This window comes from Rhinoraja longicauda, chromosome 5 (genome assembly GCF_053455715.1).
Source record: "Rhinoraja longicauda isolate Sanriku21f chromosome 5, sRhiLon1.1, whole genome shotgun sequence".
Taxonomy (NCBI): domain Eukaryota; kingdom Metazoa; phylum Chordata; class Chondrichthyes; order Rajiformes; family Arhynchobatidae; genus Rhinoraja; species Rhinoraja longicauda.
Window position 1 is genome coordinate 59,625,380 of NC_135957.1, and position 26,099 is coordinate 59,651,478.

Here is a 26,099-nt window from a genome sequence, read left to right on the forward strand (position 1 = left end):
CTCATTAAAACAATTATGTTTTAACTTCCAATACTGGTGAAAACATGACCTAAATGACTACTGCTCAAGTTACAAATCAAAATTTATGTGAGATAGAAATCTCAGACTTCTTACCTCTTGGAAGGTGTAGACGTTGATTTTTTTTAAAGTAATTTTGCAGGTTTTGTGAGTTTTCGTGGTCCACGTGTGCAATTCTCGGCCACATCAGAGAGGATATCAATTTATTTCAGTTAACAGTTGGCTGACCAGGAAGTTTCATAGTCAAGCTATAAACTTGTATATCTCATTGTCAATCACATGCTTGTTTAAACATTTCCAACTGGGTTATGAATTCCATTGCATCAGAAAAGGTATGAGTAATAAAGTGGAGGAGGCCATTCCAGTGGTCTGAGTGCAATGAGTCTGATCCAAGTTAAATTAAAAGCGTATTATTTAATGGGATGTGGGAGCTGTTGGCAAGGCCAGGATTTATTATCCATCCCTAATTGCTCTGGAGTAGGTGGTAGTTGTCTTCTTGAACCAATGCAGTCTGTGTGGTGAAGGGACTTCTGGTCTGCAGAGGTTCCTGTAGAGGTCCTGCAGAGAGGCCTGTAAAAGGGTTAAGAAAACATCAGAAAATAACTTTTAAAAGACCTGCACGATGCAGAAAAGATGACCAGGTAGAGTATCAGTTCATTTTAAACCAGCATATAAAATAACAGTGTAGGAAGGAACTGCAGATGCTGGTTTACACCAAAGATAGACAAAATGCTGGAGTAAAGGAATCGGTGACCTTTCAGATTGAAACCCTTCTTCATAAAATAACAGCATCAACAGCACGGACTACAGGGATTCCAACTGAGAGAGGGCCAAAATGATATTTAGCAGAGTTACTTTACATAATTATTAAGTATTCCACTTATTTAACTTAATTATGACAGTCATTTAACTTAACTCCCAAACTCACCAGGCCAGATGTTGAAAATATTCTTTATTAGGCAACTTGCATCTTTGTGTCTTTCACAAATGAATGTGTAACTACCAACAATCTGCAGATTTTTGCATTTAACTTCTGCGTTTAAATACATCGTGTTTGGCACAATGGTGCAGTTTATAGAGCTGCGGCCTTGCAGATCCAGAGACCCGGGTTCAATCCTGATCTCAGATTCTGTCTGCGTGGAATTTGTGTAGTCTCTGTGTGATGGCGTGGGCTTTCTCTGGATATTCTGGCTTCCTCCTACATTCCAACCCCATGCTGATTGTCGGTTAATCGGTAAATTATCACAAGTGTAGGTGGCTTAGTAAGAAAGTAATCGTGACGGAATAATTGTACTGACAGCCAATGAATCCCCCAAGTGTAGATAATTTGCATACCAGAGTAATAAAAAAGGTGGGTGTGGAAATTCTATACATTGGAATTGTTCCCACATGTTGAAGTTAAGCAAATGTGCCCCACTATTTGAAAAAAGGAAGGAGAAATAATTTAAAAATAGGAACATTTAGGTTAATGTCAGCAGGGGGAAATGTTTAAAATAGTTAAAAAGGACGATATAACAGAAAATAGAAAACAAGAACAGAGGGGGAAAATGTGAGGGATCGTTATAAAGGTGGATATAACAGAACATATGGAAAATATCACTGGGATCAGGAAAAGGGAGCCTGGATTTAGTTTAGTTTAGAGATAGAGCGTGGAAACAGGCCATTTGCCCCACTGAGTTCATGCCAACCATCATTTCCTGTTCTCACTAATTCTATGTGTTCCCACTTTCTCATCCACTCTCTACACACGAGGGGTAATTTGCAGAGACCTACTGTACTTGTCCACACAAAATCTGTCCTGAATTCTAGAGACCGGCCCAAAGAATTTCAGTGCAAATTGTTTTGGACTCATGTTAAAGATAAATGCACAATTGTTCATTTTTAGAGCATCTTTATCGTAGATTATTTCTTTTGTTGAACTATGTGCAGATGATTGATTCAGTTACTGAATTTGTGACCCCTTGCATGCAAAGTACTTATCAGAAATTTCTCAATAATATTTTGGCCATTAAATCAGTATGCACTGAGAATTTTTATGGACAGTCCCAATCGATGCATTTCCCAACAGGTTATGAATTTGCAAAAAAAAGTTTTCTTTATATGTAGATAAAATAACATCTGTAAAATATATTTTCTAATATATCTATAAAATGCATGCCCTATGTTCTACTCCCCACTGTGAATTTGAGTCACCCAGGCTTATTTTTAAAGTAAATTGGAAAGTCAGTACATCAGACTGAGAGGCTAGTCTTCTTTAAATAAATAAAACATAGTCATAAGGAAAACATTTTATTTTAAACACAATTCCAAATCTGCAAAATAGTTAATATGTATTTTCTTAATTTGAGCAATATTTGTGTTTGGAATAGAAAATTCAAAGAGTTGAATGTTCATTGTTGGCACCAGGTTGTCTCTGGTTTAGCCTGATCTGTTTTATTCTGCCCCTGCATTACACTCTATCCCAAAGTCCAGAGACTATCACCGCCTCAGCAATGTCACTTTTCCCTGTTTTGCAAAAAACAATCTTGTTTATCGTCAAAGCTGAAATTTTTGTTCACCTCTATGTCCAAATTCTGGGAGGATATTTGTAATAGGCTTTAGTTAAATAACTAATTTGTGATACTTAAAATCCGCATTGGCCTGTGCAGAGCTCAAAATGTGTCCCACTAAGGAACCAATGGTATAAGAAAATGACTGCAGATGCTGGTACAAATATTTATTCACAAAATGCTGGAGTAACTCAGCAGGTCAGGCAGCATCTCGGGAGAGAAGGAATGGGTGACGTTTCGGGTCGAGACCCTTCTTCAGACTGATCCAATGGTATTGGACTTTCTGAAGCAGCAAATACAATTTAAAGATAATACAACATTTTTCTAATAAGTAAAGAACAAAAGTATACTAAAGAGCAAGGACAGAAAATGCTGGAGAAAGACAGCAGATGAGGCATTGTCAGTGGAAAGAGAAAGAGAGTTAATAATTAAGTCCCTTTGTCAAATTAAGAGAAACAAGCTAGATTTAAATTCCAAAGAAAGTGAGGGAAGGAGAAGAGGCAGATAGGACAAATAGAAAATTAGTGATAGCGTGAAGCCAGGGTTGCTGTGCTATGAAAGAGGTAATAAAGTTGATAGGTCAGTGAGGGTAGTTAGAGAGGGCCAACTTAAAACAAAAAAAAACCTTTGGCATGAGGGCTGTTGGAAAGTGAAAACAAAACAAAATAATGTAAAAGCTGCAAAATGCAGAGTTGAACGAAATGCTCAATATCAGCATGTACTTGAGATGCATGACTATTCTGTGTTAACTCTGATAGGAAATTTGAGCTGTGAATAAATAACTGTAGTGTTGTAATTTTGCTGGGGCAGGGAGGAATTAACTCCACATCTGGCTGAGATCTAAACTTTAATTCCTTGCACGACACCCAACGTTTTTCTGGGTTTTCTAGGAAAAGTTTTTTGGGACCTACATTTTACAATCCAGTGATTATGAATGCATAGGCGTCATCTTCCTAACTGCTCAAGCCCCATATTTGTTGTTCATTTGCCTTTGGCTCCTGGCTGTCAAATAGCCTTCTCTCAAACAGTGACCTGATAAGCCTTTGTAAATGAGAATGTTGATTACCCCATAAACTGTACATCAGGAAACAGTGCTTTTTGTGAGGGCCAAAATGAAAAGAAGTATTTCAGTGTTTTTAAACAGAACTGGTGTAATTTGGTGTTTCAGGTTTTTTTTCTAAATGAGCTAACCCTGCAACCCTGCTAATGTTATCCCACTTTTTAAGAAAGGACGGAGAGAGAAAACGGGAAATTATAGACCAGTTAGTCTGACTTCTGACGGAAGATGCTGGAGTCAATTATAAAAGACAAAATTGCGGAGCATTTGGATAACAGTAACAGGATTCTTCCAAGTCAGCATGGATTTATTACGAAGGGGAAATCATGCTTGGCTAATCTTCTGGAATTGTTTAAGGATGTAACTCGGAAAATTGACAAGGGAGAGCCGGTGAATGTAGTGTACCTTTCAGAAAGCCTTCGACAAAGTCCCACATAGGAGATTAGTGGGCAAAATTAGAGCACATGGCATTGGGGTAGAGTACTGACATGGATAGAAAATTGGTTGGCAGACGGAAAGCAAAGAGTGGAGATAAATGGGTCCCTTTCAGAATGGCAGGTAGTGACTAGTGGGGTACCGCAAGGCTCGGTGCTGGGACCGCAGCTATTTACATTATACATTAATGACTTGGATGAAGGGATTAAAAGTACCATTAGCAAATTTGTAGATGATGCAAAGCTGGGTGGTAGTGTGAGCTGTGAGGAAGATGCTATGAAGTTGCAGGGTGACTTGGACAGGTTGTGTGAGTGAGCAGTTGCATGGCAGATGCAGTTTAATGTGGATAAGTGTGAGGTTATCCACTTTGGTGGTAAGAATAAGAAGGCAGATTATTATCTGAATGGTGTCAAGTTAGGAAAAGGGGACGTACAACGAGATCTGGGTGTCCTAGTGAATCAGTCATTGAAAGGAAGCATGCAGGTACAGCAGGCAGCGAAGAAAGCCAATGGAATGTTGGCCTTCATAACAAGAGGAGTTGAGTATAGGAGCAAAGAGGTCCTTCTGCAGTTGTACAGGACCCTAGTGAGACCGCACCTGGAGTACTGTGTGCAGTTTTGGTCTCCAAATTTGAGGAAGGATATTCTTGCTATTGAGGGCGTGCAGAGTAGGTGAATTCTAGGTTAATTCTCGGAATGGCGGGACTGTCATATGTTGAAAGACTGGAGCGACTAGGCTTGTATACACTGGAATTTAGAAGGATGAGAGGGGATCTTATCGAAACGTATAAGATTAATAAGGGGTTGGACACGTTAGAGGTAGGAAACATGTTCCCAATGTTGGGGGAGTCCAGAACCAGGCGCCACAGTTTAAGAATAAGGGGTAGGCCATTTAGAACGGAGATGAGGAAAAACTTTTTCAGTCAGAGAGTTGTAAATCTATGGAATTCTCTGCCTCAGAAGGCAGTGGAGGCCAATTCTCTGAATGTATTCAAGAGAGAGCTAGATGGAGCTCTTAAGGATAGCAGAGTCAGGGGGTATGGGGAGGCAGGAACGGGGTACTGATTGAGAATGATCAGCCATGATCACATTGAATGGTGGTGCTGGCTCGAAAGGCCGAACGGCCTACTCCTGCACCTATTGTCTATTGTCTATCAAATGAATGCCGATATCAAGAAACCGACCATGAAGATCAGTGTGTTAAATCCTTGTTGTTTGCTCACTTTATGTAAACCAGCCAGCCACGGCTCCTTTGGTGGCTCATGAATCCATTCCCTCTTCAAAACTGTCTCCAAGTCCAGACACTGGTTTGTGGTTACTCTGTGCAATCTATAAATTGGTTTTATATCACCACAGGACTTCAGCCATCAACTTTGGGTCTTTAATTTTCCCTGCTTTCTGACCTCTGTTTATAACTTGGACCTGCCTCTGTTTTCTCCCCTTGCTGTTTATTCCTGTCCTTCTGCATAAATTAATCTGAGTAATAAAGTTTTTGCTCTATATCCAAGGCCCTTGGCGTTTTACTCCCCTGCTTTATCCCTTCCACTATTTATTCTTACAAAGTAATCACGCCATGTTTATTTCTTCCCCAGCCCCCCCCCCCCCACCCCCCCCCCCCCCCCCCTCACCTCGACCATCCAGTTCCACCCCTAACCCATTATCAATCATCCATCTTTCTACTCTTCTATTCTATTCCTATCCCTTACATACACACTTGGACAATAGGGAATTGGGGTTAACAGAGAACAGGCAGGAAAGTGGATAGACATAAAAAGCTGGAGTAACAGTGGGACAGTCAGCATCTGTGGAGAGGGAATGGGCAACGTTTCAGGTCGAGACCCTTCCTCAGAAAAGTGGGGTTGAGTCAAATCATCTATAATCTTCTGAGGGAGGAAATTCCAGAGTATTTGCATTATCTTTAGCCACAGGTAATGTTCTGGAAGACCAATGAGTGGCTAAGGTCGTAACTTTATTTAAGAAGGCCAGCAAAGCCAAGCCAGTGAGTCTGACTTCAATAGTTTTTTTTAGTTTTAGAGCTACATTGTGGAAACAGGGCTACGGCCCACCGAGTCCATGCTGACCATCGATCACCCGTACACTAGTTCTGTGTTATCCCACTTTACATCCTACACACCGGGCTAATTTTACAGAAGCCAATTAATGTACAAACACGCACGCCTTTAGAATGTGGGAGGAAGCCAGAGCACCCGGAGAAATCCCTAGCAGTGACAGAGAGAACATACAAATGTACAGCCCCCGCAGTCAAGATTGAACCCGCATTGCGCCACTATGCCACCCCAAATAGTGGGTAATAGTGGGTAGGTTGCAGAGGGGAGACAGCAGGAACTGCAGAAGCTGGTTTACAAAAACTAGCATCTGCATTTGTTTTTATAAACTAGCATCTGCAGTTCCTTGTGTCTCACTTCTACAATATGAAGGAAGACACCTTCATGTGTTGGAGCACCTTAGCGGGTCTGGCAACATCTCTGGAGAACATAGAGTCTGAAGAAAAATCCCGACTCAAAACATCACCTTTCCATGTTCTCCAGAGATGCTGCCTGACCTGTTGAGTTACTCCACCAAGTGTCTTTAGTTGTAGAAGGTCACTCTTGGAGACAGGAGCTACCTGCATGTGGATAGGCACAAACTGATCAGGGATAGTCAGCATGGCTCTGTGTGTGGGAAATTGTGTTTCACAAAACTAATAGAAGGTTTTGAAGTGGTCACCAAGTGGATTGATGAAGGCGGAGCAGTGGTGCCATGTGGTAGGCTTGTCTGGAAGATTTGTTCACATGGAATTCAAGGCGAGCTAACCATTTGATTTCAAAATCGGTTTGAACGAAGGAATCAGAGGCTATTTTCTGAATGGAGGTCTGCAACCAGTGGTGTGCCGCAGTGGATGCTGGTTCTATCGTTGTTTGTTTAATACATTAATGATTTGGATGACAGTGTAGTTAACATTGTTAGTAAATTTGCAGATGATACCAAAATTGGTTGCATGGTAGGCAGTGAAGAAGGATATCTAAGTTTACAACAAGATCTGGATCAGTTGTGAAGGTGGGCCAAGGAATGACATATTGAATTGAACTTTGGCAAGCTGAAAATTTGCACTTTGGTATGTGAAACCAGGGCAAGACTTACACAGTAAACGGTAGAGTCCTGGAGAGCATTGCAGAACATTGAGATCTGGGAATACAAGCCCATGATTTCTTAGAAGTGGTGACTCAGGTGGACAGTGTGGCAAGGAAAGCGTTTTTCACCCTTGCCTTCTTTTGCGTATAGAGTACGAAAGATGGGACAAGATGATGCAGTTGTACTAATCGTTGGTGAGACTACACTTCTGTTAGCAGTTCTGGTGCCCAGCTGTAGGATGGATGTAAATATGTTGGAATGTGTGCAGAAGAGAGTCACCGGGATGTTACTTGGGCATATGGGCTTAAGTTATAGGGAGAGCTTGAACAGGCTGGGACTTTTCGTTTGACTCCTCGATGCTGATCAAGATGCCTGATCTAAGCTAGTCCGATTTGTCTGCATTTGGCCCTTATCCTTCTGAACCTTTTTAATCCATGTCTTTTAAATTTTGTTAAAGTACCTGCCTTAACTACCTCCTCTAACAGCTTGTTCCTGACACCCACCACCCTCTAGATGAAAAGATTGCCCCTCAGGTTCCTATTAAATCTTTCTCCTCTCACCAAAAACCTTTGTCCTCTGGTTCTTGATTCCCCTACTCTATAAGATTACCCTCCATCCTCCTGCGCTCCAAAGATAAAGTCCAGGCCTGTCCAACCTCTTATCTGCCAGAACTATCTCCTGCCCCTGTCACTGGCATGGTGCACAGTTGAATGTGCCTCTTCAAGCGTTGGGAAAATTCCTGCTCACCCCATTTTACTGGTGGAGACTAATTGCATTCAAATGAAGTGAGCACTTCAAAGACAAGTTGTGTGAAATGGTTTGAGCATTTTTTCTGCATTTGTGATAAGGTGTTTTGTGTATTCAACAATTTCTGTTCACATTGCCTATTTACTTGGTGCTTTCTGGGAATTGAAGTGTGCTTTCACATGCAGTGCTGTCACCCTCATTTTCATTTGCGCCACCTATTACTTAAAATAGCTACGTTGTATACTGTGTACATGTCCTAAAAAGTTCAATTTGGTGGTTTTGTGCCAATTATATGAATATACAAAAACATATTGTCAGGAGGTGATGATAACAGGGTGTTTTATTCTTTCTTTTGTCTTCAAATTAAATTGATTGGCAAATAAGCAAGTTGCATTATCTGACTGCCTAAAGTGGATCAGTTGTATAGCAACAGACAATATAAAAATTAGGATTCTAGAAATCGTTGAAGATTTTAAAAAAATGTATTTTGATGCTACCATGTTCTTAACTTTGCAGGTAATATTTTTATTTAATCTAATCGTTTGTACAGCAATTAAACGTCAGGATAAACAATTCCCACTTAAATATATTTTTGAGTAGCTTGCAGAATTTAATACATTCATTTGATTACTTTAAGTACAATGTTTGATTTATATGATATATGTCAATCACGGTATGACTGTTATGTAGCAGATTACATCTTGTTAAAAGTTGCAGCAAGAACATTTATAATTTAGTACTGGCAATTATGTGACAATTTAACAACAATGACGAATTTAAATAGTGATTTTCTGTAGATACGTCTCCCAAAATGAAACAATGGATCATTGATCTTTGAACTGATCATATTGTACTCTAATAATTAATGAATTGTAATATCAGTCTTTCTGCTATGAAATTGCACAAAATGTTGTACCCTTTATCATTTCTCTATGCACAGGGAATGGCCTGGATAGCGTAGATGTGGAGAGGATGTTTCCTTTAGTGGGGCAGTGTCGGGCCAGAGGGCACAGCCTCAGAATAAAAGGATATACAGATGCTCCCCAACTTACGATGCTTCGACTTATGATATTTCGACTTTGCGATGGTGCAAACAGCAGCGACCCGTAGCGAACTGCAGCTCGCTTCCGGTCACGTGATCATGTGTATTCAATGCATTTTCGACTTACGATATTTTCAGTTTACGATGGATTACTCGGAACATAACCCCATCGTAAGTTGAGGAGCACCTGTACTTTTAGAAAGGAGATGAGGAGGAATTTCTTTAGTCAGAGGGTGATGATTTGTGGGATTCATTGCTACAGGCTTCTGTGGAGGCCAAGTTGTATTTCTAAGGCAGATATTGACAGGTTTTTGTTTAGTAAGTATCAAAGGTTATGGGGAGAAGGCAGGAGAATGGGGTTGAGAGGGAAGGATAGATCAGCCATGATTGAATGGCAGACTCGATGGGCTGAACGGCCTAATTCTACTCCCATGACGTATACAGTTATGAACTATGAACACTATACATAAACATAATCAAGCCAAACTCCTTGAAAAGTGGAGCAAAGGGATACATGCAGAATAGAATTCTCAACATTGTAGCACATCAATTCCGGAGACAAGGTCCAATGTCCACAATGAGGTAGAGGAGAATCGGACTGTTTCCTAGTTATGGAAGGATAGATTAAATTTGGAAAATACTGTGCATTGTGATGGTAGAGTAAAGTGATTCATTTTATATTCTAGAACAGTGGAATATGCACCACATATTCCAAGTATCGGAAATTTCTGGTTTTGAACACTTAGCTATATATCAAACAGAAGCCATTTTTTTGTATGATTTACTTCATTTCTTCTTTTGATTTTTTAATTTAAGCATAATATAGTTTGAATGGTTATCAAGTATTTTCTCTCCTTGTCCCGTTTCTATACCATGGATTGTAGGTATACGAAGGTGGATTGTTGATTGCTCATTTCCTTATTCTATTTGGTATATTCTCTGTGTGCCTGGGTCCTGGACTTTCTCACTGCCAGGCCCCAAGTGGTCAGGATGGGGGAACACACATCTAGCTCCCTCACCCTGAACATAGGATCCCCCCAGGGCTGCGTCCTTAGCCCCCTACTGTACTCCCTGTACACACATGACTGTAGGGCCAGGTTCAGCTCAAACTCCATCATCAAGTTTGCTGATGACACTGTGGTGGTGGGCCGGATCTCCAACAACGATGAGAAGGCCTACCGGGAGGAGGTGGCTGATCTGGCACTCTGGTGTCAGGACAATAGCCTCCTCTTGAATGTCACTAAAACAAAGGAGCTGATTGTGGACTTCAGAAGGGCTAAACATCCAAGGACGTACACGCCACTGGAGATAAATGGGTCTATTGTGGATAGGGTGAGCAGTTTCAAATACTTGGGAGTCCGCATCGCAGAGGATCTGACGTGGGCAACGCACATTGCCGCACTGGTGGGTAAGGCTAAGCAGCGCCTTTACCACCTTAGACAACTGAGGAAATTCAGAGTGTCGCTGAGGATCCTTCATTGCTTCTACTCTGGGGCTGTAGAGAGCATCCTGTCCGGCAACATTACAGTCTGGTTTGGGAACAGCTCTGCCCAGGACAGGATGGCCCTGCAGAGAGTAGTGCGTTCGGCAGAACGCACCATGGGAACTACACTCACCCCCCTGCAGGACCTATACATCAGGAGGTGCAGATCCAGAGCAAGCAAGATCATGAGCGACCCCTGCCACCCCAGTAACGGACTGTTCCAGATGCTACGGTCAGGCAAACGCCTCCGCTGTCACGCTGTGAAAACGGAGAGGATGAGACGGAGCTTCTTCCCACAGGCCATCAGGACTGTCAACTTTGATAACCCCAGAGACTAAATTTTTGTCGACACTTTTTGTGCTATGTTTAGTAACTTATTAACTTTATTTATATGCTGTAACTGTAATTCTTTTTGTGCACAACCCGCAGGCATTGCCACTTTCATTTCACTGCACATCGAGTATGTGTATGTGACAAATAAATTTGACTTGACTTGACTTGACTTGAATTTAGCACAATTGAAACCATATAAATGATGAATAAATAACAGTGGCGCAGCAGTAGAGTTGCTGCATTTCAGTGCCAGAGACCCCGAGTTCGATCCTGACCATGGATGCTGTCTGTACGGAATCATGCAGATGGGCTAAACTAAACCAATAACAGATAAAATGAAAGGCCACACCAGAAATTGGCTGAACAGGCTGCTTCAACTAATGACCAGAAGAAACAATGAAAAACCTGCAGTTAAAAGCCAGTGGCTAAAGCTCCAAAACATGTGTCAAGATGTAATGGATTAAGAGTAAAATGTAACTAGGGCAGAAACCAGTATGAAACTTATGGAAAAAAAACTTGACCAAAAAAAAAGTTCCGAGTGTGAACTGGCAAGATTCAATAAATGGCAAAATTATACTCAGTTTATATGAGGAACATTATAACCCAAGCTTGACCTTTTCACAGTCTTTTTCTGTTGGGCCTTTTGTTAGGTTGGCTGTGCAGTTTTTCTAGTTGATTACCAAAGTTTGCAATGAGACAATTGCGAGTCATAGATAACATGTATCATTGTTTACCCAGTCTAGCTCTTGAAAGAATTCATAATTACCTGAGAAATTTTCTGTGGAATAACACTTGTGGTCAGTCTTTTGACATTCAAAGTAATACACATTGTTCAAAGTTAGTAGTTACAGAGGCTGCATTCTGACGCGCTGCATTCCACTAGTTTTAGTCACATAGTGACATAAAATTCACCTTTTCAGATGTGGGCTTATATTTGTTACAATATCGTTGACATGAAACAGTGCACAGTGGTCCTCTGCCAGCATAATACTTTGATCTATATTTATATCCAAGCAGTAAAGGATACCTAGTTGGGGTTAATGGATTTTAAGTGTTCCACAAGTTTCCAGTTATTGGAGTAATGGCCATTGTTAGTGCAGTGAAATCTCTCTGACTGCCAAAATAAATTTAATGTAATTGAACACAGCGTTTGATACATCTTTAAAGATCTCTTGGAATGAAACAGGTTCAAAGATAAGGCGACACAGATGTCAAGAGATGTTAATCCATCTAATTTATTTGCTATATAGTCATTTTGATTATGGCCTGCCACTGCAAATCTTCAGCAGTGGGTAAGTCTAAGAACAAGAACTTACTTATTGTGATCAGAGTCAGATTAGCGGCATGGGAGAGGATCAATGGTTCTGAACCTGATCTAGGTTTGGTTTTGTGATGGGAGGCTGATGGAGAGGTCTGGGTGAGAGATTAGGGGCAGTCGCTGGGACAAATGGAGAATAGCGTTTGGTTGGGTGGGGTGTGAAGAAGGGTTGCAACCCAAAACGTTGACTATCCATGTTCTCCAGGGTTGCTGCCTGACATGCTGAGTTACTCCAGCATTTTGTCTTTCCTTGGTAAACCAGCATCTACTGTTCCTTGTTTCTACTGAATCTCCTCAATCTTCTAAAGTAGAGACATTGATGGGCTTTCTTTATGATTGTATCAAAGTGCTGGGTCCAGGACAAATGTTCAGAAATTTGCACACTGAGGAACTTGAAGTAGTTGACTCTCTCCACCACCGATCTGTCGATGAAGACATATTTGTGGATCCTGTGTCTGGAAGAGATCAGCAAATGAGGGATCTTGAGGCACAAGACAGTTAAAAGATTATGAAATGTGATGTTAGCAAAGTTAATTAAAACACTTGCTATGCAATATTTTATTTAATATAAAGAAAATTAATATTTTGATACATCACTTTATTTTGATGTTCTCCAGGCCAGTCAAGTAATGGAGCTTCCGATGCTCTACTTCAGTGCTTCTTAAACTATTTCAGTGTCATTCACCCTTGAGTCTTTATCACAAAATTTCATTCACCGTCGAATAAATTTTCTTGTTTTTTGATCATTTTCGTCTTATTCTCCCTTGTGTATAATTTTATATATATTAAGTCATTCACCCTTCATTCACCCCTCTCGTTTCATTCACCCCAAAATAATTTCATTCGCCCTTGGGTGAACCATTCACCAGTTTAAGAAGCACTGCTCTACTTCATCTAGACTGACGTCTAGGATCAGGGAGGTGCTCCAATGTTGATCTCCACATGGAGTTCAGCAGTGCAGCAAAGGAAAGAATGCAGCATCTTCTGCAGCACGTTACATCCCAAGCCTGTTGCCCAAATCCAGCACTCATACATAAGTGAATGGCTGACTGTAAGCAGTTCCCTTTTGCACACTTAGCCAAGGAAACAACAGTTAAAGTGATTACAGTGCTGTCCCATCATTAATTCAGGAACATCTGGAAGCCAGTTCTGTCAGGTCCTGACTTGAGAATGTCCTATGACATGCTGCCATTGACTATCTATGTTGAAAAGCCAAGTGGCCATCTGAATTTGGAGGGCCTGTCCTGAATACATTTTGTTATCTGCCTATTGTGCTGGCATTAATGCCTCTAGCTTGCTATGTTGCCAAGTGGGTGGGAGATTCAGTGAAGTGGGGATCAGATGATCTTGTCCAGGATTGTGATATATTGTAAAAGTGTTCAGCTAAAACCATTTGAAAGATGGGTTTGTAAGTGAAACATCCAGGTTAGATCAATATATATAAACAGCAGAATATGAGCATTTCTGTCCGATACTGAGATGTGGATTATTTGATCAGAAGACTTTATAAATGGCAGTTTATGAGAGGCTGCTCCTGGTGATATTTCTAAACACATGACCAATGGTTTCATGGTTTCATGTAGACTGTTGTTGGTGGCCATACAACTTGCGTCTAATGTGTATGGTTTGTATGTAGTTTTCAAAACGCAAAAGATCATTATGTTAAGAAATAATTTGTTGATTATCACTTAGCTTAATTTGGCAAAGTCTGACCCCAAAACTGGCAACTTTCCAACATGTTTATTGACATCCAGCATTGTAAAGGAGCTATTAGATTTGCGTTGCAATTGTCAGTATTGGTAATGATGGATATCCAAGCTCAGTTTTTCACCTTTCAACAATGATATATTGTGTTTTTCCATTCAGTTTTGGGCATGTCTCAGACTTTGTATTTTTAATTAAATCATTAAATGTCTTCTGCATGAGGTGGAGCTGAATGTGTTCAGACTGGGCATGTTCCCATTTAAAGTCTGCTATATATAACAGGAATTGTTTCATTACCAGTCGTCTAAAATGAGTACAATTATCTTTTCACATTTTTCCTTGTACAAATTAGAAATCAGTACCCAGTTAGTTTGAGCATGAGAACTTTTTTGCTAATAATTACTTTTCATAACTAAAAAATCAGTAGTAGCACTTTTGAAGTTATCTCACTGTGCAAAAAGGCAAAATGATGCTGCTTGAAATCCACTGACTGCATCACCCCGCCACTTACTGTAACCACATTATACATTCACTCATTTATCATACCATGCAGACACTGAGGCATGTGACTAAAGTATTCATTATTGAGTCTTGGTTGCAGCTTTTTTTGTGCAATCTAGTTAATTAATATGTCTGAATATTTTGTCATGTTTACACTCAACCATGCTGCAATACATTATTTTACCCCACCCTTTTACAAAAATGGATATGCGTTTTGCTTTTTTGGGAATAGGGTGGTGAGGATACTCCTTTGAAATATGTATCCGTTGCCATTGAATATCTAAGACAACAGACTATAATTTGATTTTGCCTTTGAAAAAAACATTTCTTCTTTTTCTTTTGGTTTCCACCACTGTTTCCTCTTGTTCTTTCAGACCTATTTTGGAAGGATAGGACAATCTATTGAATATAGATTTGAATTACCTTCCCTAAAGTCAATCAAAACACGGGAATAAATAGAGCAAGGTGGACATTACTTTTTGCAATTTGTTTTGTGTTTTGGGAAGAATTAGAAAGGTAAGATCTGTTGTTTCACTATTTGTTCAGGATGAACCACTTACATTTGGAGTCCGATGCAAGAACTCACACAGAAGTCCTTAGGACAGATCCTGGGCAACGAAGGGACTCAATCAGCCACCAAATAATCAAAGGAATACTATCTGCATTTAACCAAAGGATATAGCAGTGAAAGTTATTGGAGGGAATTCTGAGAATTTGCATACATTTGGAAAAGCAGGATTGATTGGAGATAGTCAGCATTGCTTTGTTCATGGGGAAGCATGTTTCACCAATTTGGTTGTTTTTTGAATAGGTGACCAAGAAGATTGATGAGGGCAGTGTGTAGACATTGTCGACATGGACTTTAGCCAGGCCTTCGGCAAGATACTGTGTGGTCAGCTGTTTAGAAGGTCAGATCACATGGGTTCCGGGGCGAGCTAGTCAATTGGATTCACAATTGGCTTGAATGTAGGTGGTAGAAGTTTGCTTATCAGACTAGAGACCTGCAACAAGTGGTGTACCACAGAATCCATGCTGGGTCCACTGGAGGAATTTCTTTAGTCAGAGGGTCAACATGGATTTGTGCCTGGAAGGTCATGTTATGACTAATCTTCTTGAATTTTTTGAAGAGGTTACCAGGGAAATTGATAAGGGCAAGGCTGTGGATGTTGTCTATATGGACTTCAGTAAGGCATTTGACAAGGTTCCACATGGAAGGTTGATTAAGAAGGTTAAATCGTTGGGTATTAATAGTGAGGTTGCAAGATGGATTCAACAATGGCTGAATGGGAGATACCAGAGGGTAATGGTTGACAACTGTATGTCAGGTTGGAGGCCAGTGTCTAGTGGAGTACCCCAAGGATCTGTGTTGGGTCCACTGTTGTTTGTCATTTACATTAATGATCTGGATGATGGTGTGGCAAATTGGATTAGTAAGTATGCAGATGATACTAAGATAGGTGGTGTAGTTAATAATGAAGTAGATTTTCAAAGTCTACAGAGAGACTTGGGCCTTTTGGAAGGGTGGGCTGAAAGATGGCAGATGGAGTTTAATGCTGATAAGTGTGAGGTGCTGCATTTTGGTAGGACAAATCAAAATAGGACGTACAGGGTAAATGGTAGGGAATTGAGGAATGCAGTGGAACAGAGGGATCTGGGAATAACTGTGCATTGTTCCCTGAAGGTGGAATCTCATGTGGATAGGGTGGTGAAGAAGGCGTTTGGTATGCTTGCCTTTATAAATCAGAGCATCAAATATAGAAGTTGGGATGTAATGTTAAAATTGTACAGGGCATTGGTGAGGCCGAGTCTGGAGTATGGTGTGCAGTTCTGGTCACCAAATTATAGGAAGGATGTCGACAAAATGGAGAGGGTACAGAGGAGATTTACTAGAATGTTGCCTGGGTTTCAGCACTTAAGCTCCAGAGAGAGGTTGAACAGGTTGGGTCTTTATTCTTTGGAGCGTAGAAGGTTGAGGGGGGACTTGATAGAAGTTTTTAAATTTTTAAGAGGGACGGACAGAGTTGACGTGGGTCGGCTTTTCCCTTTGAGAGTGGGGAAGATTCCAACAAGGGGACATAACTTCAGAATTAAGGGACAAAAGTTTAGGGGTAACATGAGGGGTAACTTCTTTACTCAGAGGGTGGTGGCTGTATGGAATGAGCTTCCGGTGGAAGTGGTGGAGGCAGGCTCGATTTTATTATTTAAGAGTAAATTGGATAGGTATATGGATGGGAGGGGATTGGAGGGTTATGGTCTGAGAGCAGGTAGATGAGACTAGGTCAGAGAAAGTGGTCGGCGTGGACTGGTAGGGCCGAACGGGCCTGTTTCCGTGCTGTAATTGTTATATGGTTATATGGGTGGTGGATCTGTGGAATTCTTTGCCACAGAAGGCTGTGGAGGTAAAGTCAATGGATATATTTAAGGCAGAGATAGATAGATTCTTGATTATTACGGGTGTCAGAGGTTATGGGAGAAGGCAGGAGAATGGGGTTTGGAGGGAGAGATAGATCAGCCATGATTGAATGGCAGGGTAGACTTGATGGACCGAATGGCCTAATTCTACTATCACTTATGATCTTATGATCTTCTGATACCCATCAGGCTATATTCCCAGATGATTCATGTTATAGGAGCAAAATTAGGTCATTTGGCCCATCATGTCTGTACCGCATTCTACTACAATCTTCTGACCTCAAGGCGAAAATCCTTTCATTACCCAAGCACATAACCTATGCTGGTACATAAATAACACATACATTATGTTGTAATGAAAAGCAACTGCAGATGCTGTTTTATACCTCAGATTGACACAAAAATGCTGGAGTAACTCAGTGGGTCAGGCAGCATCTCTGCAGAAAATGGATAGGTGATATTTCGGGTCAGCACCTTTCTTCAGACTTCAGTCTGAAGAAGGGACCTGACCCAAAACCTCACCTGTCCATTTTCTCCAAAGATGCTAAATGACTCGTTGAGTTACTCTAGCATTTTGTATCTATCATAAGTTATGTTGTCAGTGATCCAATACTCCTTTATTTGTACTGTGTGCAGAATAGGAGTCCTGGTGGAGATACTGTAAATGGTGGAGATAAATAAAATGTGGAAAGGTAAGTACAAATGTAGCACACACATTACTAACTTACCCAAGTGGTCTGAAGGCATGACCCCAAAATATATTTATCATTGACACTTGGTGGATTACTTCTTGTTGTCTCCAACCTACTTTATATTTACCGAAATAAGGGCAATTATAAAAAAAAGATTGAATTCATAAAAGTCAATTGAGAATAAATTATTATCTTCACACTTGAAAAAAGATTTTCTACTATTCCTAAGGGACCAGTTTAATTACTCCGTACTGAACAAGGCAGAGCAATAAATCCAAGTCTGCTTTACCATGTTTCAGTGCATGTCTTGGAAGTTAATATTTTGTTTACTTTAATGTTGATGAATTTTACTTAATTGTGAAAATAATGAAGAAGGAAAAATATTCAAAAATTCAGTCTGTCTTTTCCTCACTTGCCTTCCAAAGCACTCTTGCAACTTCGTCACATCTGCACATTGCAGATCTCTTCATTATACAATTTTAGTTTTCCCTTCTGCCTCTCCTCTTCTGTTCCTGATTATGTTATTCTTCCCCTTTTTCCCACATCATAACTTTACAAGTTTTTATTTATTCATATTTTGTGGATCAGCGAACCACCGGCAAGACCAGCATTTATTGTTTCGGAAGGAACTGCAGATGCTGGTTTACACCGAAGATAGACACAAAATACTGGAGTAACGCAGCAGCATTGGTGATTCCTAATTGCCCTTGCGAAGGTGGCAGTAAGATGTTTTCTTCAGATACTGTTGTCCTCCAGGCGAAGGTAGTCTCAGTCTGCTGGGTAGAAGTTCCAGGATTCAATTAATTCAGGTGCTGGAGTTTTCATATAACTAAAGACTTTGTCCATGGTGGTGATGGGTTTTGGGAAGAGCTATCGGAATAACCGCGAGGCAAGCGACTATAATGCACAACTGGTACACGCTGGTGACTGTGACTGCAGCTGCCTTGTGATGCCAGTGGTGGAATGAATAAATGTTTACCAGTCAAGTAGGGTGGACTGTTCTGGATGATGCCCATCTTCTGGAATATTGACAATGCTCCTCGCATTCTGCTTCTCGCTCCTCGCATTCTATCAAATTCCTAACTTTTGTCCACTAAAAGTGGCTGTTAGGAACTAGGGCATTTGTCACAGGATTACCAGTCTCTGAACAGGACTTGTAGCCACAGTATTAACGTTGCTGGCCCAGATGGGTTTCGGAAGCTGACCCCCAGATTCTTCATGGTGGGGATAATGGGCAAGCATGATATTTTTAAACATCAAGGATAGGTGGTTAGAATCTCTTGTCGCTGAAAAGTTGCAAATGCAAATGTATATACTGAAATCATCAGGAAACAGTACCACTCTAATCTGTTGGTAGCAACAGGCTATGACGAAGCAGCCAGAGCTAGGAGACTGTTCTGAAGTACTTCTTTAGTCATGTCCTAGAGTTAGGGTGATTGATCTCCACATTGCACAGACATTCCTAATTGAAGAGATTGCAGGGGCGTTGATGAAAATCTTTGTATCCTCTCTAGCCATAGGCAAAGTTCCAGAGGACTGGAGAGTAGCCAATGTGAATCATCGTTAGACACAATATGATTCATTGTAAGACATGGCTGAGGTGTCAGTGGACTGGAGGGTGGCTAATTGTTGTGTCTCTACTTAAGAAGAGTTGAAAGGGAAAAAAACAGGGAACTATAGACCATAAGCCTTACATCTGTGGTAGGAAAGTTACTGGAGAGGATTCTGAGGGATAAGATATCCATTTATTTGGAAAGGCGGGTTTCATTTGAGATAGTCAGCATTATTTTGTGCGTGGTAGGTCGTGTCTTACGAATTTGAATTTTTTGAAGAAGTAACCAAGAAGGTTGAGGAGAGGAGGGTGGGAGGCGTATTCGATATGGATTTCAGCAAGGTCTTAGATAACGTTCTGCATTGTAAGCTGCTCTATATGATTGAAGTACATAGATCCAAGGAGAGCTAACTAAGAATTGGCTTCATTATAGGAAGTTGAGTTGTGGTGGAAGTGGTCCAATGTCTAGTGGTGTGTCTCAGGGATCGGTGCTGGGCCCATTGCTGTTTGTCACCCATTTTGGGAAGTGATACCATGGCAGGGCCTTTACATTGAGTGGTAGGGCAAGGGGATTGTTGTAGACGAGAGGAATCCAGGATCACAAATACATAATTCCCTAAAAAAGGCATTGGAGATAGACAGGGTAGTGAAGAAGGCTGTTGGCATGAAGCCCTATATCAATCAGGGAATTTAGTACAAAGTTGAATTGCTTCACAGTTGGCTTTGGAACAGCATTGCCCCAAACTGCATGAAACTGCAAGGCCAAGATAGAGTGGATGTGGAGAAGTTGTTTCCACTCGTGGGAGAGTGTAGGACCAGAGGTCATAGCTCCAGAATAAAAGGATGTCCCTTTAGGAAGGAAAAGAGGAGGAATTTCTTTAGTCAGAGGGTGGTGAATCTGTGGAATTCATTGCCACAAAAGGCTATAGAGACCAAGTCAATGGATATTTTTATGGCAGAGATAGACAGATTCTTGATTAGTACGGGTGTCAGGGGTTATGGGGAGAAGACAGGAGAATGGGGTTAAGAGGTGAAGATAGATCAGCCATGATTGAATGGCAGAGTAGATGATGGGCCAAATGGCCTAATTCTGCTCCTATCATTTATGAACATGAAAATTGCAGAGATGAAGCCCAGTTTATTACACAGACCAGACTTTCCACCGGTGATTCCATCTGCGCTTCATTCTGCCTCCAAAAAGCACCTAACATAATCAAAGACTTATCCCACTCCTGTCATTCCTTGTTGTCCATGCTCCCATCTAGCAGAAGGTACAGAAGCTTAAATAGATGCACTACCAGCCTCAGGAACAACTTCTTCTGCTCGGTTATCAAGCTTCTGAATGGTCCTTCCATAAGCCAGCATATTGTCTGATTCTGCTCTACCCTGTTGGCAACATTAGACTTTGTCTTTGTCTATGGTTCCTCCCAAGACTGCCAGAAATTACAGAGTTGGAAATGTAGTCCAGTACATCAAACAGACCAGACTACCCACTATTAACTCCATCTACGCTTCATGCTACCTCGGAAAAGCAGCTAACATAATCAAAGACTTATCCCACCCCGATCATTCCTTCTCCCTGCTCCCATCAGGCAAAAGGTGCAGAAGCTTGAACCTGTGCACCACCAGAATCAGGAGCAGCTTCTTCCCCTCTGTTATCAGGCTTCTGAATGTCCATCCATAAGCTACGATACTGTTCGATTCACCTCTACCCCATTGAGCAGATTGGACTTTGTCCAGAACTGTTGACCTATGACGGTGAGAACTATATTCTGTACACACTGTATCGTCTCTTTGCTTTATGCATTGTACTTGATTTTGACTTGTTTGTGTTCATACCTGGTATATTTGATATAGCTGGCAAAACAAAGCTTTTCACTGTACCTCAGTACAACCCTAAACTTGTAGTAACAGTAGGACATAAATAAGAGTGGACCTGAGGAAAGGGGACCAATCCCTGCTGAAGAGGAAGGTGCATTGATTTGATTCCTGAATGATGCCCATCTCTCATGCATGTATTGGGAAGATTTATAAATGGCTAATTTTGCAGAGTCAACTTAACACTGCCAGAAGGAATGTCTAAAAATACTATAATTATACAGCAATCAAGGCCAGGTCACATATGACCTGATGAGTGATTACAGATTTAACATTACAAGTCAGTAACCTTTCATTAAAGCTGTGAATAGGAATCTGACAATTTGTTTAGAAGTTTATACTTGAGAACTTTGTTCATTCAATATTTTAATAGAAAACTGTAGCAATTCACTTACAAATTGAACACCAATTTTCGGGCAACCTCGGTTCCAGAGTCTTTCTGGATTATCCATTTATCCGTACCAACAAAGGTCATTTGATAATGAAATAACAACACACTCCTGGCCCGCTAATGACACTCCTCCCGTGGCAGAAACTTAAATAAAACAAATATAAAATGTAAACTGAATGTGAATGGGATGACCTGCCGACCCATCCCCGACTCCTACTGTCTCCCTGGCAGCTTAGAGCCCCGGCTTCCGACCACACTCCTGACTCGCAAGGTGCACCAGCGAGCCCCTCTCACCTGCTGCTGCTTCTTGCTGTCGGTAGTGGCTTTATCCGCTTCCCGCTCGACCACCACCACCTGCTTCCCCCACTGCTCTGTCCAGTCAGCTTCTTTCTGTCCCCCTTCTCCTCCTCCACCCCCACCGCCGCCTCCTTCTCCCCCGGAGTCACTGAAATACTCCACCTTGGAAGCAACAGTAGGTGAGATGGGAGGGAGCCCCAGGGTAACTGCGCCTAGTTTTAAAGTGAATCGACATAAAGTGCTGGACTAATTCAGCCGACTGAATCAAGTCAAGTTTATTTGTCACATACACATACACGATGTGCAGTGAAATGAAAGTGGCAATGCCTGCGGATTGTGCAAAAAAAAGAATTACAGTTACAGCATATAAATAAAAAGTTAATACAGAGAAGACAAAATTTAGTCCCTGGAGTTATAAAAGTGAACAGTCCTGATGGCCTGTGGGAAGAAACTTCATCTCATCCTCTCCGTTTTCACAGCGTGACAGCGGAGGCGTTTGCCTGACCGTAGCATCTGGAACAGTCCGTTGCTGGGGTGGGAGGGGTCCCTCATAATCTTGCTTGCTCTCGATCTACACCTCCTGATGTATAAGTCCTGCAAGGGGGTGAGTGTAGTTCCCATGGTGTGTTCTACCGAACGCACTGCTCTCTGCAGGGCCTTCCTGTCCTGGGCAGAGCTGTTCCCAAACCAGACTGTAATGTTGCCGGTCAGGATGCTCTCTACAGCTCCAGAATAGAAGCAATGAAGGATCCTCAGAGACACTCTGAATTTCCTCAGCTGTCTAAGGTGGTAAAGGCGCTGCTTTGCCTTACCCACCAGTGCGGCAATGTGCGTTGCCCATGTCAGATCCTCTTTGATGTGGACTCCCAGGTATTTAAAACTGCTCACCCTATCCACAGTAGACCCATTTATTTCCAGTGGCGTGTACGTCCTTGGACTTCCAGCCTGAGGAAGGGTCCCGATGTCACCGGTCCATGTTCTCCAGAGATCCTGACCCGCTGAATTACTCCAGCACTTTGTGTCCTTTTTCTATTAACCTCTGGTCCATTATAACAAGGGTTTGGCTATTAAGCTATGGTCCATTATAACGAGGAAGGACTGAAAACTAACCACAGTGGAGGGAGTAGTGTACATTATTGCCGCTGACTGCAGATGATAATAGACAAATTAATTCTGGAGAACATGGATAGGTGACGTCAGGACCTTTCCTCAGACTGATTCAATCGGCTGAGTTACTCCAGCACTGTGTCGTTTCACTTTAAAACTAAGAGTGGTCATGGTGGGGCTCCCTCCCCTCTCACCTGCTGTCGCCTCCAATGTGGAGTTTGTCAGCGACTCCAGGAGGTGGCGCTGGAGCAGGGGGGGGGACAAGGAGAAAAGGCCAATTAGACAGAGCAATGGGAGAAGCAGGTGGTCGAGCAGGGAGTGGATAAAGCCACTACCGCCAGCAAGAAACAGCAGCAGGTGAGAAGGGCTCGCTGGCGCACCTTGTGAGTCGGGAGTGGGGTTAGAAGCCGGGACTCTAAACAGCCGGGGATGGGTTGACAGGTCATTCCATTCACATTCAGTTTACGATGCCATCTGTGGCTGCCCAGAGAATTTCATCTGAGCTCTCGTAAATCTTGTCCGGATTATAGGGAGGGGGAGGGAGACCATGAGTTGCCGGAAAATCGATGTTCAACCTGTATGTAGTTTTAACATTATTTCAAAAATCTAAAATGGATAAAAGTTTATTTCTGGAGGGTTTGGCTTACCAGAATTGTGCTTGCAGATAATCGGCATGGAATGATTTCAGATGATAATAATTCTGTATTACAGTCCTAATTGTTGTTGTCATTTTTGCACAAAGAACTAATCTATACTATGCATATAGATTTTATTTTTATTTAGGCAGAATTAAAAACCCGAATGAAGCAGCCTACACTGGTAGCAAGGGATCTTAGGCTACGGCTCTCTGTGGTTTGGGATGGGTGTGCATTGGGCCCATTCACCACTTTGATGACCACTAGCATCATCATCGTTTTGGCACCCATGCGTGGAAGACTTTTTTACTCACACTTAATTACAGTTGATGGACTGCAATTATTGTGGCCCTTGTGTAGACACCCACAATGTTGAACAAATATAGTTAACCTTTAACCTAACATGCCAAAGACAAACACTTCATGGAGCATATGGAAGATTAAGCTGTATCCAAAATGGTTATGATGGTAAGAAAAATAACTGTATTCTTTTTCTTGGATTTGTTTATTCTTTATATTTGGAGGGAGAGACCAAGAGGAATAGGAAGATTAGTGTTTGGATGAAACTGATTAGGGATAAGCCAAACAAAAGAGAAATAGGTCAGGTTTAGAAAGCTTGCAATCTGTCAACACCTCACAGGTTGATTAGTAGGTGTCAATGCATAATTGAGTTAAATGTCATAGTTCAATAAAAATAAATTTCTACCTTAAAGTAAGTTATTTAAAAATATATATTGAATTCTGCTTAGTTTAGTTTAGTTTAGAGATACAGCATGGAAAGAGGCCCTTCAGCCCACTAAGTCAGCACTGACCAGTGATCACCCGTACACTAGTTGTATCCTGTACACAAGGGACAAGTTACCGAAGCCAATTAACCTTCAAACCTGCATATGGGAGGAAACCGGAGCTCCAGGAGAACACCCATGCGGTCACAGGGAGAATGTGCAAACTCCGTACAGACTGCACCTGTAGTAAGGATCGAACCTGCGTCTCTCATTTCAAACATTGTTCTCATGACCAAATATTATCACTTACTATTTTGTTGTCTTAATTTTGGTCAATGATGACCTTTTATTACTGCCTATAGTTACAGTCAGTTATCAAATGAGGCTGCTATTACTTTGCAACAATAGACAAGTGTGATTCAATCCAAGGGGTTTGTTCTGTGAGGAATATCTTCTGCTTTTCCTGTACCCATTGCAGATTTCTTTCGATCCCCAAATATAAGATGAATAAGTTTATACCTTGTAGCTTTAAAGAGGGAATGCTGTACGGTTGTGGCATGATGAAATTGAGTGCCTTATCATTTGCCATGAAAAGCAGCATAGAAATCAAGGACCTGCTTTAAATTTTTTTTACAGATGAATAAACATTCGATGCTGTGACATCGGTATATTTCAAAGAGATGCGAAGTGGTTTTAATTACATGGCCAATTTATACTGAAATTGCACCACGATTTTTGTTGTAATGTGATAATGAGTTTGTTTCACTGACAAACTAATATAAGAACTATCACACCTTTGTATGTTAAAATTGAAGACACACAAAGCTGGAGTAACTCAGCAGGTCAGACAGCATATCTGGAGAAAAGGGTTAGGTGACGTTTCAGGTCGAGACCCTTCTTCCGACTGAGAGCCAGGGGAAAGGGAAACGAGAGATCTCGACGGTGACAAATGAATGAAAAATATGCAAAAAAGTAAGGATGATAAAGGAAATAGGCCATTGTTACCTGTCGGCTAGGTGAGAACGGGTTATAGATAATGAAACTCACCAGGACGACGTTGACAATGACTAGAAGGGGGGAGGGACGGCGAGAGAAGGGATGCAAGGGTTACTTCAAATCTTATTCTCAAGATGGGTCTCGACCCGAAACGTCACCTATTCCTTTTCTCCAGACCGACCCACTGAGTTACTCCAGCTTTTTCTGTCTATCTTCTTTTAAACCAGCATCAGCTGTTCCTTCCGACATAATTTAAAATTGAACAGTATTCATATTTAATGATATCTTGAAGTATTTTATCATTCTGACAATGATCTCATTATTTTTGTAATGAAAATTGTGCTGCTTCATGTTTTATTAATTATTTATCACATAATAAAATCATTTACTGATTATTGTTTCCCAACCTTTGACATTTAATAGGAAAAAAACTGCAGATGCAGGGTTAAATCGAATGTAAACACAAAATGCTGGAGTAACTCAGCGGGTCAGACAGCATCTCGGGAGAGAAGGAATGGGTGACCTTTCGGGTCGAGACCCTTCTTCAGACTTTAATGTTCCCCTTCAATTTGTACCACTAAATGTTATTGTTTTTTTTCTTCTTTTACTTGTTAATTATGCTCTTTGGTACATTAATTGTTTTTACATGTCTCCACATTTCCCATAACCGGTTTTGGTTTGCACCATTGGTTTACATATAATCCCATTTGGCTTCTGATGAAAGTTGTTCTTGATGCTGGGCTGACTAGTGAGCTTAACAGGAACAGCCCATGTCTTCAATCAGGGTAGTTTCCAAAGGTTTTAGAAAAAATATTCCACATCTTGTTCACATTAGATTGCACTTCTAACCTCGTTGCAAGGAATGCAATGCATTTTTCTGTACCCAAATTACTAGATTGTTCGGAAGAATGGCACAGATGTGGGCCATTTCCAATCTTTCAAACTGCTTCATGAAGGTCAATGTTAGACCTACTGGACTCATTGAAAAAGTTCACTTTTTTTGTTGGGGATTGGAATGATGGAGGTTTCCTGGAAGCAGATGGGGACGGTAAACTGTTGGAACAGAAATTGAAGATCTTGGTGAAGACTGTGGCTG

At 41.2% G+C, this 26,099-nt stretch overlaps 2 protein-coding genes across 2 annotated transcripts in view; one reads left to right on the plus strand and one right to left on the minus strand.

Annotated features, from left to right (window-relative positions):
* nt5dc1 (5'-nucleotidase domain containing 1) overlaps nucleotides 1-26,099 on the plus strand; it is a 434,656-nt gene that overhangs the window by 262,493 nt on the left and 146,064 nt on the right. The window lies entirely within an intron of this gene.
* LOC144593817 (uncharacterized) overlaps nucleotides 1-26,099 on the minus strand; it is a 174,952-nt gene that overhangs the window by 130,839 nt on the left and 18,014 nt on the right. Inside the window, exon 5 of the mRNA XM_078399936.1 lies at nucleotides 21,538-21,752. Within this exon, the coding sequence (XP_078256062.1) occupies nucleotides 21,538-21,752 (215 nt within the window). The remainder of the gene's footprint in view (nucleotides 1-21,537; nucleotides 21,753-26,099) is intronic.